We start from the raw sequence: 18374 nt of genomic DNA, 5'->3' as shown, positions 1-18374 counted from the left end.
GAAAAAGGCTGCACAGAAGGCAGGAAAAACTGCTGCCATGTTTACACGGTAAACCATAATACTAAGGAGCTCAAGCAGAGGCAGTACAAAACATCAGATGCTTCTTAGTCATCTGTTAACCAGCTCGTCCAGACAGAAACATAAACACAAACATGAAGTCTGACAGTGAAATATAACACTCATTTATCCCTAAAATGAGCCCTGTCTGGGATACCGCTTTCATAGCATTGTTTTAATAGCATGGTAGCTCTTCTGCATATTAAGAAAATTGTGCAATCTTCTTACCTCATCTAGCTTGGATTGTCGACACGGGAAAGAAAACGTAAACCCAACTGGTAATTTCTTGTCTTTGATTTGTTGTTTCTCCATAAAGTCGCCCAGGCATTCAGCAACATGATCAAAAAGCTGTAAGAAAAATGAAAAGTATGAAACCACCATGATTAAAGATACTGTTTCAGGGAGAAAATATTTCAAACTGCTTATGAAAACTGTACTGGGTGAGGGGAAAGGGCAAAATATCTGCTCCAAATGACATAGCTACGAAAATACTCTCAGGCAGTGTATATTAACACCTTAATAATTAATAAATTGTGAAATACATTGTCCTTTTACGCAACTACTTCTGCATGGCATCTTTTACACCCATATAAAAACGCTTTTCCTGAAACAAGCGGCATGTGGCTCGAGCCCGCCATAACCCTTCTACTTAACATTTGATGAGAACAAAAACGTTCTTTTAACCTTGCAATAACAGGATGGAGAACCTCAAAAGAACATTTGGGATCCAGCCCCACAAGAGGTTGGGCACTTTTACAGTGATGCAGAGAAGATAACACCTGCTCCACTCAAGCATTGCTGAGACCCAGAGAACCCAGCACTTTGCCGGAGCCACCCAAAAGGACATGTCCTGGTTTCGGCTGGGATAGAGTTCATTTTCTTCCTAGTACCTCACATAGTGCTGTGTTTTGGATTTAGGATGAGAAGAATGTTGATAACACACTGATGGTTTAGTTGTTGCTCAGTACTGCTTATGCCAGTCAAGGACTTCTCAGCTTCCCATGCTCTGCCAGGGGCACAAGAAACTGGGAGGGGGCACAGCCAGAAGAGTTGACCCAACCTGCCCCAAGGGCTATTCCATACCATATGGCGTCATGGGCAGTATAGAAACTGGGGGGGGGTGGCGGGGGAGTAGCGATCGCTGCTCGGGAACTGGCTGGGCATCGGTCGGCGGGTGGTGAGCAATTGCATTGTGCATCACTTGCTTCGTGTATCATTATTATTATTATCATTATTATACTGTTACTATTAGCATTACTATTTTACTTTATTTCAATTATTAAACTGTTCTTATCTCACCCCAGGAGTGTTTCTCACTCTTACCCCTCCGATTCTCTCCCCCATCCCATCGGGGCAGGGCAGTGAGCGAGCGGCTGCGTGGTGCTGAGCTGGGGCTAAACCACGACAGACATCATCTCTCAAATCTGTTCCTAAAGCGCACAACAAACAAACAAAAAGGGAAGCCCAGGGAATTCATCTAAGTATTTTACATGCCCTGAGAAACAACCTGAAATGGGAACCTTTTCTACATTTTTTAAAACGCTGACCTAAGCAGGCAGCCTGCACCAGGCTCATGGGTGCCAATCCCCACCCAGACGCCTCCACGGCCCCTCGATGGCACCCTGTGACAATAGCACTGGGTGTCCCCGCCAGCCAGGGAATGTGTGGGCACAAAGGCAAGGGACGCCTCTCACACCGAGCTATTTGGAAAGCTGCTCAGGTAGATCGCAACACTCAACGCTGAAGTCAAGCCCCAGCAATGGAAGTAATAAAAACACACGCTTGTATCTACCAGCACCAAAAAGCCAGACATGCCTTGAACTGACCCAGACCACAAATGGATGTCAAACTACTAACAAGTCGGCGCCTGCCCCAGAAGATAACTCTGCTTCACATTTTAACTCCCTGAAAAAAAAAAAAAACCAAACAAACCCCAACCCAACTCTATCTGCAGCATTGGTGGGACGAGGCCAGGAAAACTGCCCAGAAGACTGGGGATAATTGGGAGGGAATACAAGAAGATATCTGTTGGTTGCAATTAGCCTGCACAGCTTTATTAAGAACAATTTACAGAGCCTCGGAGAGACGGAAAAGCACTACAGACAGGCTGCAGCAATTACAAAAAATGAAGAACGTTTTGCCGTTCGAAGCAGGTCAAGAAGTGGTGAGTGTGATGTTACAATTTAAAAGAGCACCATAAACCCATTCCTAAAACGAGGTCAGATTTGATTAAGCGGAAGTACAGTGGTTTCCCAGGGAAAATGTTGCCATTCATTGTCCTGGGCAAATCAAGGACATTTCACTGAGCGCACACAGTGGAACAGCATGGGAAAGCAATGTACGCGGCTGCGCTTCTGTAAGACTGTTTTCAGCTGTCCGGACAAGGGAGAGAGGAAAAGGACTTATGAAAAGAACTATAGTTAAGTAACAAAATATGACAACTTCTCCAGGAGGAACACAGAAATAACAGGAGCGTGTGTTTTTATTATGCTTTCCATCTGAAAGTATCTTGCTAAATACTCAATCCTACTAAACTTTCAGCCGCTCCCAGGATTACACACGATAACCAGTGGCCAACCTCAAACCCCTCAGGAATTCAGAGCACAGGAAGCAGAAATATTGGCTGTGGCTGTTGCTGCAAAAATCTCTCTCGTGCAATGATCCACGAGCGCATAGAGAAGAGACGTGACCTGCTTTCTAAGTACGACTGCAGAAGATCCTCGGGCATTCCCAACACGCTCCAGAAAGTCCGTGCACCTGCTGGCATTTGCCCATGCAGTCCCGGCACGACCTGCCGAAGCTCGCCTCCATGAGTTAGCGCGCGTGCTTGCTGCAAGCGACGCACCGCGAGTCATTCGGGCTCTGGGCTGGCAGCAGGGCGCGCGAGCGGAACCCGTGCCGCAGCCTGCACGGGCAAATGCGGTTAAGTATTAGCCACATTCTTGACACTACAGCAGCAGCGCCCAGTCAGTAACGCACGGTCTGGCCGCGCTACTGTTTTCAGTAAAGCACAGAGGGAAGGCACTGCTCAAAAGGAGAAAAGAGAGGTGCATTTATTAATTCTGCTACCATTGATGGTCGTAAGATTTTTCCTAAGGAGACTCGAGGAAGCATCTGTATGTGCCCCGTGCCCATACTAACATCCAAGCCTTACAAATGCCAAATAATTCTGACAGGACAGTAGAGGCAACATTACAAAGTTCCTGTGGATTTCATTAAAGTATAGCAGGCGGATTGAGGAAAAATCCAAATTCCCGTCCGCCCACAGGTGTGCGGTGGGGAACAGCGTGAGCCTGATATTTCATCAAAGGTCAAAGAGACAGACAGAGAGAACGCCACAGCCAAGATGAAAGGACCAGTCAGATTTTACACCTTTGTAGACCTGAAGCGATATAACCATGAGATACTGAGCAAAATGATATCAGGCTTCATTACTTCCTCTGGCCATAACGTTGCCTGCTCAGGTTGGGCTCCAAGAAGTCTCCACAAGGATGCATTTGGCTGGCAACCAGCAGACTTTGGCAAGCAACTGAAGATCTGAGCTCAAGCTCAAGCCCCTGAATGGGAAAGACTTGAGCAGCAAGGAAGCCACAGCTTCAGATCGGGAGAGCAGCCATAAATCCATAACCTACCCCCAGTGGTGGCAGAACACAAAAAGCAACACCAAAATCAAGCCTCAGGCAACGCTCCCGTTCACTGAGTTTACAAGGAAGACGGGCTTCTTGCAAATTTTAGACCTGCTATTACACTGCTGAATTCAATGAGAGTTTCGCCCTTGACTTTGACAGGGAACTGTCTCCGGCTGGCAAAGCTGTCAGCCCATGTCTGACAGATGGGCAAAAATAGAAGTTTGAACGCAATGAAGTAGAAAATATCAAAATGAACCGTGCTAGTGAGGCATGAAGCCACAAATCGCAATCCCTTCAATAAGCTGATTACGTATTAGGCTTTAAGACTATAACTCACTGAAGTTAATGGCACAGCTTGTTGAGAAATGTATTAGTAGCGTACCCCGCATGGGCAGTGCAGTCCAAGTATTCCACTAATTTGGCTCAGAGATTTCAGAGAACCTCAACCATACGCATCAGTCATAAGCACCAAATCATCACCTGCCTGCGTGCCTCCCGGGCATCGCCATGCTTCCCCGTGAAGCCTCACAGCAAGCATTTCAGTCGTGGCTGGATATTGTCACGGGACAACTTCGAACCCGGATGCAATTCTGATGATGCTTCCAGTTCTCCTCCTCTTCTCCTGGTGCTTAAATGCTGGGAGCGACCGTCCCCCCAGGGTCAGTGGAAGCCTTGCTCGCCTCTCAGTTTAAAAGCCATGACAAAGCCTATCAGAGCTCCACGCTGCTGGTTCCTGACACCCAAATGGCCTTTGGATATTTAAAAATTAAAACATAAACATGCCAAAGCCCTGGAAAGAATGCAGACCTGATGTCTCCTTTCCTGGCTTCTCCTTACCACCTTTATCGTGTCTCCGTCACATCTCACCTTAAGTCAGCCTGCCTTGCCTCCCCGGGACAGACGCTCCCCTGAGTGCGCGGGCAGCCCTCCCGCTTGTCGCTCTCCAGCTCCCGACACCCCTCGAGGGACAAGCAACCCCACGCTCCAAACCTGCCTCCCGGCAGCCCACCCTGCCTCCCCCAGCAACAGGCAGCTCAGCTCAGCTCAGCTCCCCTCCAAAACCATTCTGTGGAAAAGCCGCTGCATGACTTTTCGGCCAGATAACAAAGTAATAATGTTAGGAAAAGTCTTTACAAGAAAGGTATTTTATTGCTGCACTTCAGATATCACAGCAATGCTTATAGCAGTGCTACTTACAAGCCATGATTGCCCTCTTACGCTCAGTATTGCATAAGAACGCAGCAGCAGCTGTTAGATACATACGTTAAGGGTATTAAGGTGACTACAGAAAATATATTAAGGGTAGAAATGCTGTTTGCACAATTTTTCTTTTTTTCCTCCTTCTGTTTATTCTTCCGAAACAAGCTATAAGTTTCCTGCAGGTCTCATGCTCCTAAATAGCACCTCGTTCTAGTAAAAAGTGCAAAAACACTTGCTGTTTCCAACAACGAAAATTCCCTGTTTTGTCTTACACTGACACGGAGACAAATCTGTCAGTAAAATATTCATGGTAATCCACTTCCTGATCATAAAAAGAAAATAAATTCTTCAAAGGAACCCAATTTGAAATCCAAGTAAATCCAAACATTTTCTACTCTTGGAACACGGGAGACTAAAAAAAAAACCCTATAATTTATTCAGCAAAAATTAAGTTGAAGTTGTGCCAAAACATTCTATCAGCTTCCTGTAATCCTTCTAATGTACCTGTACTTCTCACGAATGCTGAGTTGCTCAGACTGCCGGGTCAGATACGTGGCTGTCATGGGTATTTCTATCCCTCATCTAACATTACAATTGCAGGGCTGGTCATGCTCGCTGCTTACAAAGACTAAGTTGCTCTCCTGCTGTCCATTCCTACCTATGGAAAGTAACTTTACTATAAAAGTCAGGATTTTTATTTCTAGGCCATTTTTTCCCTAACTCAGCCAAAAGTCTCCCACACAATCACAGCAGATTTGCAGCACCCATGCAGGCTCTATTACACTAACTACTGCTTATTTATTTTCTGTATCGACAAAGAGCCGTGGTCAAGTCTGTGCACACTGCAGGTGCGACTGTTAAGATGCTAAGATCGTTCTTGTGGTGTTTTTCTAAAATGGCAGCGTGAAAGCAGCTAATCTTTAGAGGGACGTCCCAAAGAAGAGGTGCTTACCCGTGTTCCGCTGCCATGCATGATATCTTCAGGCGTGTTATAAATTTCGCTTTCCATTTGTACTGTCTGCTTTTTTTCATGCGATACCTTCACCCGCAGAATTCGGAAATAAGAACCGCCAAGATCCAGCGCAATGAAATCTCCTTTCTCTATGTGGAAAACAAAGACACAAGTGATTAAAAATTGTATGTAACACAAATCTGGGAAAAATCAAGCTCTGTTAAGTATAACACATAGGCAAATGGCCAGTGCCTATGGCAAGGAAGTTCTAGCTGCAGGGCATCCATATGAAGCACCAACCCAATTCCCTACAATTAAACATGAAGTTGGTGCGATGGCGACGCCAGCCACCATTGATACACAGGCAACTGCAATGAGGATTTATCAAAAAAGAATGGACTAACAGTGAACAGTGTGTATCCAGATCTCATGATGAAGCTGGCAGAGCAAAGATCTCGGGAGAAAGCCAAAAAGATGTTGAAAACGGAGACAGCAAAGTGAAAGGACGCCAGACCACTGATGAGCACTGCTGTAAATGAACCTGGGTCATTTTGGAAAATAACAGCGAATGGTGGCTGGATTGTGCATTACTCTAAAGTCAACAAATGACACATAGATGTAGTCAAAGCAGGAACCACTTATTTTACCCCCGGAAGCTGAGATTCACTGCAAACTGCAGTCAGATAACATAAGTCAGAGAAAACGAGTCTGAAAAATCTCAGGGCAGCTCCGCACTGCTGCAGGAGTTGCGATTCAGAAGTTGCGATCCCTTGCACAGAGTTCCTAACTGACTCCCCAGGAGCCAAGGCAAGAGTTAGGATACCTCCATCTCCCTCTGTGGTGGAGAGGGATTTGGATTTCAAAGGTCTGAAGCCAAATCCGCTACCTTCCCAACCCCACAGACTTCAGGGTGTAATTTAGGCAACGGAGGCGCGTGGTCTGGCTATCTGAGGAATGGCACCTTCAGCACCCCCTGGAGAGCAAGGCAAATATATTTGACTGAACCACTTGCGCTATCTCGCCTTATCAACGGGGGAGCAAACAAAGACGGTGATCGTTAAAGTCTGCGAAAAGACAATATTTAGGGAAACAGCATGCACAACTTATCACACGGGAGCACGTCTCCGGGCTGCAGCTAATCACCGAGGCGCTTTGCAAGCGTTCGTGTCTGTGCACGGCATCCCTGGCTCGCCAAGGCTGCTCGGAAGATGGCGAAGCAGAGGTGCACGGCGCTTTTTCATCCTGGTTTCCTCATCGATTTGTACCTTTCTGCAGCGTCAGAAGCGCCCCATGCCACAGGCAGGACGAGCTGCTTCCCCCACATCCTGCACCGCCGATGCGCATTGCCAGTCCCGTCCTGCAGCGCTCTTTGGCCTCCTGTCATTCTTCCTTCCAACTTTGAACTGTGACTTTGGGGAGGCCATTCCCAACATCACTGTTTTTCCATTTCTACCTAAATTCCACATGGAAAGACCTCTAGCAGTTGGGAAGACGGGTACCTTTTGATGTATCACCTCAAACTTCGACTCAGCTCTCATAGCCTTCCGACCCCACGCTCTCACCAAAATATCAGGTATGCAATTTATCCACGAGGATTTCCAGACCCAGACTTGCCTCTGAGATTACCCTGCCCAATCTCAGATCAAAACTCCTAAAGTCTGGCTTGGTGAGCTGCTCCTCCTCATCTCCCCACCCACTTCCAGGAGCCCCCTCCCGCTCAGCAAAGCTGATGAGCTGCAGGAGGCATCCCTCCGGGCAGGACCTCTAGCAGAAACAGCCTAAGAGAGGCAAAGACTGCAAAAGCCCTTACGGTTTTCCAAGGCTGCAGTGTAATACAGCAACCAAAACGCTGTCATGCGAGAAAACCACAACGAACAATAAGCTCTGTACACAAAAACGTAGCAAAACAACAGTGGGAGCCCACAACTCCTAAAAATCCCCCTGATTTTACTGCATTGCAATGCAACTTTTCCTTCTTGCTGCTTAAGACATGGGCAAACTCAGAGTCTGCCGAAATACGGATCTTGCAGCGTTTCCCTACCTGTTTCTGAACAGCATGGCTTTAAACATCACTTTGCTCCAGTACGAATGTCATTTAAAACATTAACATACCCAAACTGTAGATGCAGTTCCCTTTATTGGGTTCAGCATAACAAATTCAGTAACTCATAACCCCCTTCACGGCAACAAGGCCGGAAGCAAACATTTATCGCAAGTGTCTCATTAAGCCAAATACCCGAATAAGCTTTATCATATGAGTGTCATTTGTCAAATGCAAGCCATTACCTCCAATAAATAACAGAAAAATCAACACTGGACCAGATGGCCCTTTTCCAAGCCTAAACGCACCTTGGTACATACCTCAAACAAATACTGCACTTCAGAAATATCTTCCCTGGTAGTAAATTAACACATTAGCATTGTTTGATTTCCAGCACCATCAAGCTCATCACAAGGTAAAATTTACTAAGAGTTACCCTTTTCAGTTAAAAAGAGAAAAGAACTCTGAACTAGAATGCTTTCTGTATGCAAAGTAGCAGTTTTCTTTCAGTGGACTTCAGGAATTGAACCCAAGTAGCAGCATTTAACCTATGCTTTATAACGCCAAGATGCGATCAAACCTGCTGTAAATTAATTTAGGAAGATCCTTTGACAGCATTTTGAATTAGCTTGAGATACCGTTCTGGGCACTCTGGACAAAAAAAACATGTGGCTTTCGTAAATTAAGCAACTCTGAATGAAGGAAAATACTCTGCCAACACAATGTCTTCAGAGTCTGCAAAATTATTATTCAAAAGCTCCTTGTTAATAAAGTTCACAAGCACAGATCTGAAACTAAACAACCGTATTTTTCTGAACAGTCAGCTCTCATAATAATAATAATCAGACTCAGAGGAAAGAGCTTACAAGGCAGTAAAATTAGGGGCGGCCAGAGAAAAGGGCAGGCTTTCAGCCTCTGGCTTTTACAGAGGGACAGCTGAAGGCAGAAATTGCCGAAGCCACGCCTGGGGCACAGCAACACGGACACATCCGCCAGGGACCCCCAGAGCCTTTCGGAGGAAGAGGGAAGCGGGCTGCGCATCCGCCCTGGTTGCATCTGTGCAACAGCTGAGCCGGACACGGCAGGCACACGCAGGTGAGTCAGGGAAAGAAATGCCATGACACCCACCCACCCCAAATACTGCTCATACCTGGGGGTCAGAGCATGCCTTTCCCAGGGAAATAACGGAATGGGTTTGCCGGCATTTCTAACAGCTGTCCAAAGAGACGCTCGCAACGCGCATATACAGATTATTATCACGTCATACAGAAATTGTCCGGGGCAAAGCAGTGCCTTGCTCTAATCCGTGCTGCAAATACACTGCCCGCAGCACGCCTGTCCCGGAGAGGCCGGCAGGAGCCAAATGGGCACAGGACCAAGAACGGAACACCCCACGCGCAACACACAAGGTTGCTTTTTTAAGTAGGTGTGGAATACGTGATCTGAAATTGATGCCCGGACATGCGGACACGCATGCGCTCGGACCAGGGCTACCCGCTGCTCTGGCTCATGCTCGGTCCCAGCAGCATGCAGCGTTCATGTTCAGAGAAGGGCAACAAGGCTGGGGAAGGGTCTGGAGCACAGGGCTGGTGGGGAGCGGCTGAGGGAACTGGGGGTGCTTAGCCTGGAGAAGAGGAGGCTGAGGGGAGACCTGATCACTCTCTACAACTCCCTGAAGGGAGGTTGTAGTGAGGTGGGTGTTGGGCTCTTCTCCCACGTAGCTAGCGATAGGATGAGACGAAATGGGCTTAAGCTGCGCCAGGGGAGGTTTAGGTTTGAAATTAGGAAAAATTTCTTTACGGAAAGGGTCGTCAAGAATTGGAACAGGCTGCCCAGATAGGTGGGGGAGTCCCCATCCCTGGAAGTGTTCAAAAAATGGGCAGACGTGGCACTTCGGGACATGGTTTAGTCTAGTCTACCCTTGATTGGCTTAGAGTAGACTTGGTAGTGTAGGTTAATGGTTGGACTGGATGATCTTAAAGGTCTTTTCCAACCTAAACGATTCCATGATTCTATGATTCATCTCTCCCACCTCTCGGCACCGGGCACAGATCCCCTTTTCCCTGTGCCATATTGCATCTCAAAGTCTCCCCACTTTGTGCCATGGCACAATTCGCAAAATTACTTGACCCACTGCAAGCAGCTCAGATTTGCTAACCTGCTGTGCCTGACGGAGCAAGGTACTGGGGACAGGTCCATACTCAACTGAACTCAAATACACGTGAAGGAAAAAAATGGGGATTTCAAAGTCGGTAGAAATGCTGGGATTCCACACAAAAGCCCTCAAGTCACCTTACCTGCAAACCTCTGCCCATGACCCAGCTGTGCGTGGCAGCTTCTGGCTTTCTCAACAGGCTGTGAATTTCAACACAACATTTCAACATAACAGCCAGTAGTGCTAAATTAAGGCAAACACCGGATTCAAGTTTGTTCTCCCTTTGGTTTTTTTTTAGACAGAGAATCATGTTTCAGCTAAAAAGCTTAAGGTGGCAGAAAGCAACAGCAAAGCAGAACTATCAAGGATTTCCACCTGCCAGACGGAGCCAAGTAACACAAAGCACCAGGCTTCATGTTCTTTCAGCCAATAAACTCTTGATTTTAACTCAGAAAAAGCTTCGAAACAGGTAACCGTGTTACACAATTCTTGCAACCGTGCAATTTCTGCACACAGGGTCATAATCTGTGGTAGGCACAAAAATACAGTTAACCAACTCATGCTACATGAGAAGGAAACCCAGTGTTAGCACTAAATAATAAACACTATTATATACTGTTTATAAATATATTTATACGTTCTATATAATCGTATTTACTTTTTTATAAACACTAAAATAAGTGATAGGGGCAATCTTGGTCTCAAATACCAACATGACATCTTTTTGGTTTCTGATAGCTCTTTGTGCCACTTCCATCAGGTACAGCGAGCATGGAAGAACCGAGTCCCACATCTGGATGGAAAAAGCTCCGTACACCAGAGCAGCAGCTTTCGAGCTGCAGCCTCCTTGAGTTCTGAGCGCTTGCCCTAAGACAGTCTGCAAGAGGTAGCCGCAAAAAGCAAAACTAATGCCAGGAAACTCAAATTCAGCATATAAGGGTTTACACTTCCATTAGGGAAAAAAATAAGGAGGAGAAGAGCTGTCGAGTCAAACAGCAAGTGACTAAAAGCCACTGTATTTGTTAAGACTCCAGATCACATGAGTGTGAACTGCATAAATCAAAAATCTTCCTATGTGAAGTACTGATTGTTGGAAGACAAATCTCAGCATAAACGGACTGACTGCTAGCGGACTGACTGCGAGGAAGGGCTCTTCCATTGGCATCAGAGTGGGTTTGACACAGGAATCGCAAAATCCTCCAGCATCTGTGAGAACAGACCTGCACACAGAGGGGAGGCTGTCTTTGAAATGTTGTCCAGGCTTGCCAGAAAGCAAATTGCTCTTGTCCTTGGTAGCGCATTGGTGTATTTCTAACAGGTTTCCCACGAAGCACGCCATGTTTAATACGGAAAACAAATACTCAGCTCCTTACCTGAACCGTCAGGAATGGACCTCACAAATGTAGGAAGCATCTTCACTGCAGCCGTTGGGTTAAAATCTCTGGAGAGGCCGTTCTTCATCTCTCTCCTGAAGCGAGCCATTATGTCTATCAGCGTTTCGTCTGAGAGCCGCATGGCGTAAAGGTATTTGTCAATCTGGGGAAAAACACAACCACCACCATGGAGTGAAAGACTGCCCTGAGGTGCCTGAGCAGGGCTACAGCTCTCTTGAATTGCAAGACTAGCGTGTAGCTCCAGCTTGGCCCCGGGGCACTGGCCAGGCTGACAACGCCTTGTCTTTTGACTCAAAATCAAGGAAAATGTGCACGTGCTAGGACCCGACGGGAGCTGAAGCCCACCCCACCCTACTGCCTTCCCAAGGCCAGACCCAGTCCCACGTCACCCTGCCTCCTCTTTTCCACACAAACCAGTTTGCCCACAGCCTCGCCCCACTATCGCCAGCCCTCGCCCCACTCCTCAGCTCTCCTGACTGCCCGTGAGCTGAACAGCTGGAGCTAAAAATCCCTCCTTTGGCACCTTGTGCCAGCTGGGGTGATGCGGGTGTCGCTGCAGTCCACAGAGGTGCCTTGTATTTAAAGCTTTTCATTGCAAAGGACTTGCCACAGCGGTTTTGGGGCTACGTCTCAGGCTGAGAAACTATTTCTGTGTAGCCGACCATTTTCCCTATCCCACTCCGAAGCCGTCACAGCCAGAGGGTCAGGAGAGGCAGAACTTGGCCGTGGGAGGTAGTGTCTTCCTCCTCGAGATAAAACATCAAATTAAAAGTTGTTGACTTCTCCCTTGTGGCTTCCCAAGACGGGAACTTGCTTTACCTCCCTGGAAAAAGGAGGCGGTTCCAATAATACTGCTTTCCATAACGTTACACCCATCTTCAGCATCAGGAAGAGCGAGAGATGCTTTGATGCCTCAAAAATACAACTTGGCCTTGGGGAGTTCTTGCTAAACGCACATGTCCCACCCCTTTTACCTCAGCTGCCAGTCTATTCTTGCCTTGTTTCATTATCTGCCTTGGAAATTTGGTTCTGCAAACAGCTCAGACCAAAGCCACACCTTTGGGATCACTTTTGCTTCCAACTTAGGAGGACCAAGGAAATAAAACCCTGCCCATGTTTTCTGTCCTCAGCAAAACTGGAAAAGCCGCCTCATTTTAAACCCCAGGCCACCTCTGTGCCAAGGCCACCTGTGTCTCCTTTGCTGCTCTGGAAGCCTTGAGAGCAACTCGTCACTCAGCTGGCATTATATCCTAACAGGACCAACGCCACAATAAAACACCCCGTGTGAAAGGTATCTATGCAAGCGCTCCACATACCGAGGACTATGAGACAGGAAGCGATGAATAATGCCATTCGCGAAGGAAACGCACGCAATCAAAACGTAATTAAGCCCTAACCTGACCGTAAAATCAGTGCCAATTTAATTGCTCCTGCAGAAAGCGCTCTGTCCGCACGTAGTCGAGGCCTCCACCAAAGACAGAGCGTATCTCCCCGAGCCAGACACCCTCCCACCGTGACCAAGCATTTACAGAGCCGAGGGAGGACGGCACGGATGGACGGCGCCGCTGGGCACAGCGTCGGGGTTCGGCCCCAGGCAGCAGCTCAGCACCACGCAGCCGCTCCCTCACCCCCCTGCCCCGGTGGGATGGGGGAGAGAATCAGAGCAGTGAGAGTGAGAAACACTCCTGGGGTGAGATAAGAACAGTTTAATAATTGAAATAAAGTCAAAGTAATGATAATAATAACAATATAATAATGATAATAATAATATACAAAGCAAGTGATGCCCAATGCAATTGCTCACCACCCGCCGACCGATGCCCAGCCAGTTCCCGAGCAGCGATCGCTACTCCCCGGCCAACCCCCCCCAGTTTCTATACTGCCCATGACGCCATATGGTATGGAATGGCCCTTGGGGCAGTTGGGATCAACTCTTCTGGCTGTGCCCCCTCCCAGCTTCTTGTGCCCCTGGCAGAGCATGGGAAGCTGAAAAGTCCTTGACTGGCATAAGCAGTACTAAGCAACAACTAAACCAGCAGTGTGTTATCAACATTCTTCTCATCCTAAATCCAAAACACAGCACTGTGCCTGCTACTAGGAAGAAAATGAACTCTATCCCAGCCGAAACCAGGACACGCAGCTACCTGGTCTGGTCCTGAGCCGCAGGGCTGGGGTGGGGGCCAGGCAAGCCTGAACCCCGGGGCCACAGCCAGAGGCTGCGCAAGCTGCAAAGTGGTCGGTGCCATCGCTCGCAGAGGAAGAGCAAAACAGTCATCGAATAGATGCTAAGGGGACGTTACAGCGCAACAGAACGATACCACACGTTTGCTCCGCAAACGGGCGAAGCGACAGTGCGGGCGTACAGCTGAACAGCGGAAGAGCTGAGCCCAGGTTCTCCGCTGCAGAGGACGAACGGGAGACCCCAGGGCAGCAAGCCCACATCCCAGCTGCGTCCTGGGCCGCCCCGATGGGCTGACAGCCCCGTCGCAGCGACAGCCACAGCCAGCCACTGGTGTGATTTCACTCCATGAACAAAAACCTGGGTGGGATGCACCCTCTCTGCAGCGCCAAACGGCGTGCGGACGGACGCAGAGGCTGGTGTCAGGCTGGGCAGGAAGGTCTCTCCTCCGCAGCAAACCCTGCCATAGTTTGGTTGTTTTTTTTTTTTTTTTTTTAGCAGAGACTGTCAAGCCATGATATCAGAGCATGAGGTTATTCCCTTCTAAGGGGTGGGGGGGAACCCTCTTTTAAGGCTGAGCTTTCAGCAGCACATGCTGCCGCCTCCTGATCAGAGGCACGATTCCCCAAATCTCCCAGCGAAAGCTACGCTAACACATCATTCACACAGTCAGACTTCACCGTGCAATCAAAATACACCTCTCCAAAGTCCGCTGCCGCATCCTCCTCCCAAAAACAGGGCCGAAGGATTCCCCCCGCCCCAAAAGCCCCACTGTAAATGCAGGTTTTGGCGTTTGCACCACCAGACAAGCCCATTCCCCCCATCTCTGCCACTACGCTACCCTCAGCAGGGAGGGAAAACGGGAGGGAGGGCTCTTTTTCCTCCTGTGAAAAACCAATGAGCGCCGCCAGCGCCCTTACATAATTGGGCTGGACCCCCCTGCACGCAGGGAGCATCGCCTCGCATCGCATCGCCTCGCCTCGCCCCGCGCTGCATCGCGGCGCCTCGCGTTGCGTCGCATCGAGGCCATCTTCACCGCTGGGACTCACGGGGCGGGGAGGCGGGGGAGATGGGGACTAAAGCTCAGTTTGAAACAAAATCGTGTCTGTGTGTTACAGTTTCCAAAACTAAAAAAAATAAAAAAATTTTAAAAAAAAAGCTTTTTTTTTTTTTTTTCTCCCCCAGGCAGGGAAAGGGTTAGTCATTCTGGTCAGCTCAGCTGCAAGGGGAAAAAGCGCTTCTCTGCTGCGCTGGCAGCACGGGCAGCCCTCCGAGGGAGAACCCTCAGCAAATAGCCATAAATAACTGCGGGGGGGAGAGCTGGAGGCTGGATTATGGGATGGAGGTTTAATGACTCCCTGCTCCGCCTGCAATAAAAGCCGATCAGAGAGCAAATCTCAGCCTTATCTGACGGGAAGCAGCGGAGGAGCTGGTAGGGACAGAGGTGGGAGCTGCCAGCAGCACCCGGCAGGACACACAGCCCTGCTGAGGCTCCCGTGGGAGACGGGTGCCAGCCCTTCCCGGGAGATGGTGGAGAGCAGGAGCAATTTCAGGCAGGCGGTTGTGTGGACAAGGAGCCGAAAACGCTCCTTTATTTAGCTGCCATCTCACCGCCCCCCCAGGAAGGGCATCTTCCCAGAGTGCCACTATGGGAGCCCTCCAAGAGCTCAATCACTTTTTTTCTTTGTTCCTTGAAAAAAAGCAAAAAAAAAAAAAACCCAGCCAGACAGAATCTGTAAGCAATTTTTTTAAAAATAGGATTTCATAATCTGAACCATATGCACGTAATTTTTCTTGGTCACATAGGAAAGATGCTTTTTGTACTCGGGGGTGGGGGGAAAGAAGTTTCTGAAAATCCAGCCATCGCAGCAGCCTCCGCAGGAAGTTGCGAATAATTGTAAGTGCATAATGGAGCAGCACTAAGGGCCATTCCTTAAATGCGCGCCTCATTCCCTGGACACTGACAACAGTCAATGGTATCCAAGAACAGAGCACTCCCGCAAGAATTTCAGAAATCATGAGCACCTATTTTACTGACACAGCCTTTGCAGGAAAAGCCTTCAGCATGTAAACATTTTTCTGCAGAGCTAATCACACTCCATGCTGCTTTCAGCATCAGGAAGATTCATCAGGAGCCAAGGCATGTTAAAACAAGTAGTTTAGACACAGCCTGAAACTGTTTGTGCTTACTTACAATTTATCAGATTGGTTCCTAAAAAGCCTTTATATGGGCAGGTCACCCCTACAGGGGTTTTTTTTTATGCCAGCTGCTACATTTTACACCTCATTCCATCACGTTCTTTTCAAGGTTAAATGACATTTAAATGTCACTCGTGGATTGCAAGATTTTTTTTTTTTTTCTTCTCTCCTCACACTCTTGGATTGCAAGATTTTTTTTTTTTTCTTCTCACATAATACGACCAAAAGGTACTGTTCCCAGAGAGAAACCAGGCAACACCTAGAGGCTCCTTTTGCTGGGGCCAGCTCCTGCAGGTACAAACCTGTTGGAAGCAAAGGTGCTCGAAGGCGGTTGTACAAAAGCTCCCCTGCACGCACGGATGCCAGGGACGCTCAGCGATGCCCACGCCCCTGAGGATGGCAGTCAGCCTTTTAAAAGAAATCGAGACCTCGGTTCGGGCTGTGCAAAGCCCTGTCACAGCGAGGATGCTGAGCTCAAGCTGCTGCCCCTGGAGGATCACAAACGCTCAGGGAGCAGACGTTTTCAAAAACATCTGGATAATTCATCCAGCTTGGAGTAAAACCCCACGCCTATTTATATGGTACAGGGCGTCGTACATCACCAGCTTGCTCCTGCACAGCAGGGTCACGTGCAAGTGCACGGACGCGGGGTTTCATGGGAAAATGCCCCCTTGCAGGGGCTGCCAACGCGTGATGAGCCACCCGCATCTTCGACACGACACATCCACCCTGCCTATTCCTCCCGCTCGCCACGACTCAGCTTGAAAAACGTTCCGGAAACTGCAAAGTAGGGAAAAAAAAAAAAAAAAAAAAAAAAGACTCTGAAACTTCATGGAGCATCTAAAATCCAGCAAAAGCAGTATGGAAGCAGCGCACACCAGCCCCATCTGCGCCCCCGGGCAGGGATCCCACCGTAGAAAGGCAGCGCTAAGCATCGGTGCCAAGCAGGGATGGGAACCCCGAAAAAGGACGAAACGGGGTGGCAAGGGAAAAAGGACGTTCAGCCTCAGAGCACTGGAGACCCCCTGTAACAAATCCACACCCAGGTTCACCTCGCCCTTACTTTTAACCCCCTCACGCCCCTCCCGTGGCCCGCAGCGGCATCCTCAAGGTGACCTGGCACCTGTGCCACCCAACGCTGAGCCCACGGTGGCCATGGACCAGCGAGGCGGGCCAGCAGCCGCCGTGGCCCGGAGCCCCGCGGGGCAGAGCGGCGAGCAGGGGCAAGGCTTTGGCCGGCAGCCCCCGGCCGCAAGCACGTAGCAGCAGCGGCAAGCGCTGCTCTTCCGGAAGCAGAGCGGAGAGGGAGGGACCTGAAATGAAGCCATGCAGGCACGTATGCCCGAGCACAAACCCCTTCGGCCCCCCGGCTACCAGGGAGCGGAGCCCACCGGCTGCCAGCGGCTGTGGGGCAGCAGAGCAGTGCAGTGGGGCAAAAACCCCCTCCCTACAGGACAACCAAAAGCGAGGGGGCTCAATATCCACTCCAAAAGGCTATAAACAGGAAAAGATGTCTTACATCCTCCAAAACCAGTAGCCTTTTTTTTTTTTTTTTTTTTTTTTTTGCTTTTTTTTTTTAAATTTGCTTTTTCAGACAAAACCAAACTGATCCGTAAGAACGCTTTACAGCTCCCTGGCCAAACGATTTCCCGTGCTGTCAGCCAACAGCAGCCTCACGGTGCCAAACCAGCCTGCAATAAATAAGCCTCAGGAACACCACAGAGTTTCCCCCCCCCGCCTGCACGCTCCCACCGAGCCTTCCCCACGCAGCCCGCCTGCGGCTCCCCGGCCGGCGTGCACCCTCGTGCTTATCTTGGGTTTCTAAATATAACAGGCACAGCGAGGCAGAGAAGGCCTTAGCCAGGCATGCATGCCTGGTGCCAGCAGCAGCGCTTCCAAGTCTCCCAGGAAAAGGAAAATAAGGGGCCCGGGGGAAAAGGGAGAACCACGTCCGCGGGGTCAGAAGATGCAGACAGCCGCAGGCTGCGTGCAGCCTTCAGCTCCTCGCGAGAACCGCTGGGCGGAAAAGCAAAAGACCTAACCCACGGAAGGAGATGTGGAAAACATGGGGTGCTGTCTGGGGTTTTATCCAAGAGAGCGGGCACGGGCCAGCGTGTCTTGAGCGGGGCAGGATGGGTCACCCACACGCAAGAGCCGAGGTCCCCCCGCGTGCAGCCAGCAGCCCAAAGGGCACTCTCCTCTCGCCCCAAGACCACTACAAACCAGCCCCGCTAACGCTGTCACTGAGGTTTCCCCAAAAATATTTTAGGGATGCCTTCAGCCGGCGCTCAGCCTCGCGCCTAGGCGGGTCACACAGCGCGGCTGGAGGAGGTGGCAGAGGGGAAGCCTCCGCTTCCTGACGTCAGCCCGGCGCTGTGCCAGGGGTGGGTGGCATTTGCCATTATTTTCCCAATTTGCGTCCCGGGCCCCCGGCTCTCCGCTCCCTGCAGCTCTGCAGCGTGCTCAGCCGGCACCCGCCTGCCATGTTTGTATTTACCCGGTGCTCCGCACCCGCTTCCCTGGGGCGCTGCTAAATCCCAGGGCTGCACCGACCCTACGGCAGCCATC

At 49.4% G+C, this 18374-nt stretch overlaps 1 protein-coding gene across 10 annotated transcripts in view; it reads right to left on the bottom strand.

Annotated features, from left to right (window-relative positions):
* HK1 (hexokinase 1) overlaps positions 1 to 18374 on the bottom strand; it is a 38749-nt gene that overhangs the window by 19759 nt on the left and 616 nt on the right. For 9 of the 10 annotated variants that reach the window (XM_075717248.1, XM_075717251.1, XM_075717256.1 and 6 more), the window contains exons 2-4: positions 11408 to 11570; positions 5839 to 5987; positions 286 to 405 (exon numbers count right to left, since the gene is read on the bottom strand). In XM_075717248.1, coding sequence (XP_075573363.1) covers positions 286 to 405; positions 5839 to 5987; positions 11408 to 11570 — 432 coding nt within the window. The remainder of the gene's footprint in view (positions 1 to 285; positions 406 to 5838; positions 5988 to 11407; positions 11571 to 18374) is intronic. The other variant, XM_075717253.1, reaches the window with a different exon arrangement.

Source organism: Pelecanus crispus, chromosome 10 (assembly GCF_030463565.1).
Source record: "Pelecanus crispus isolate bPelCri1 chromosome 10, bPelCri1.pri, whole genome shotgun sequence".
NCBI lineage: Eukaryota > Metazoa > Chordata > Aves > Pelecaniformes > Pelecanidae > Pelecanus > Pelecanus crispus.
Note: the sequence above shows the minus strand (reverse complement) of the source record. Positions and strands in the feature narration are given on the sequence as shown.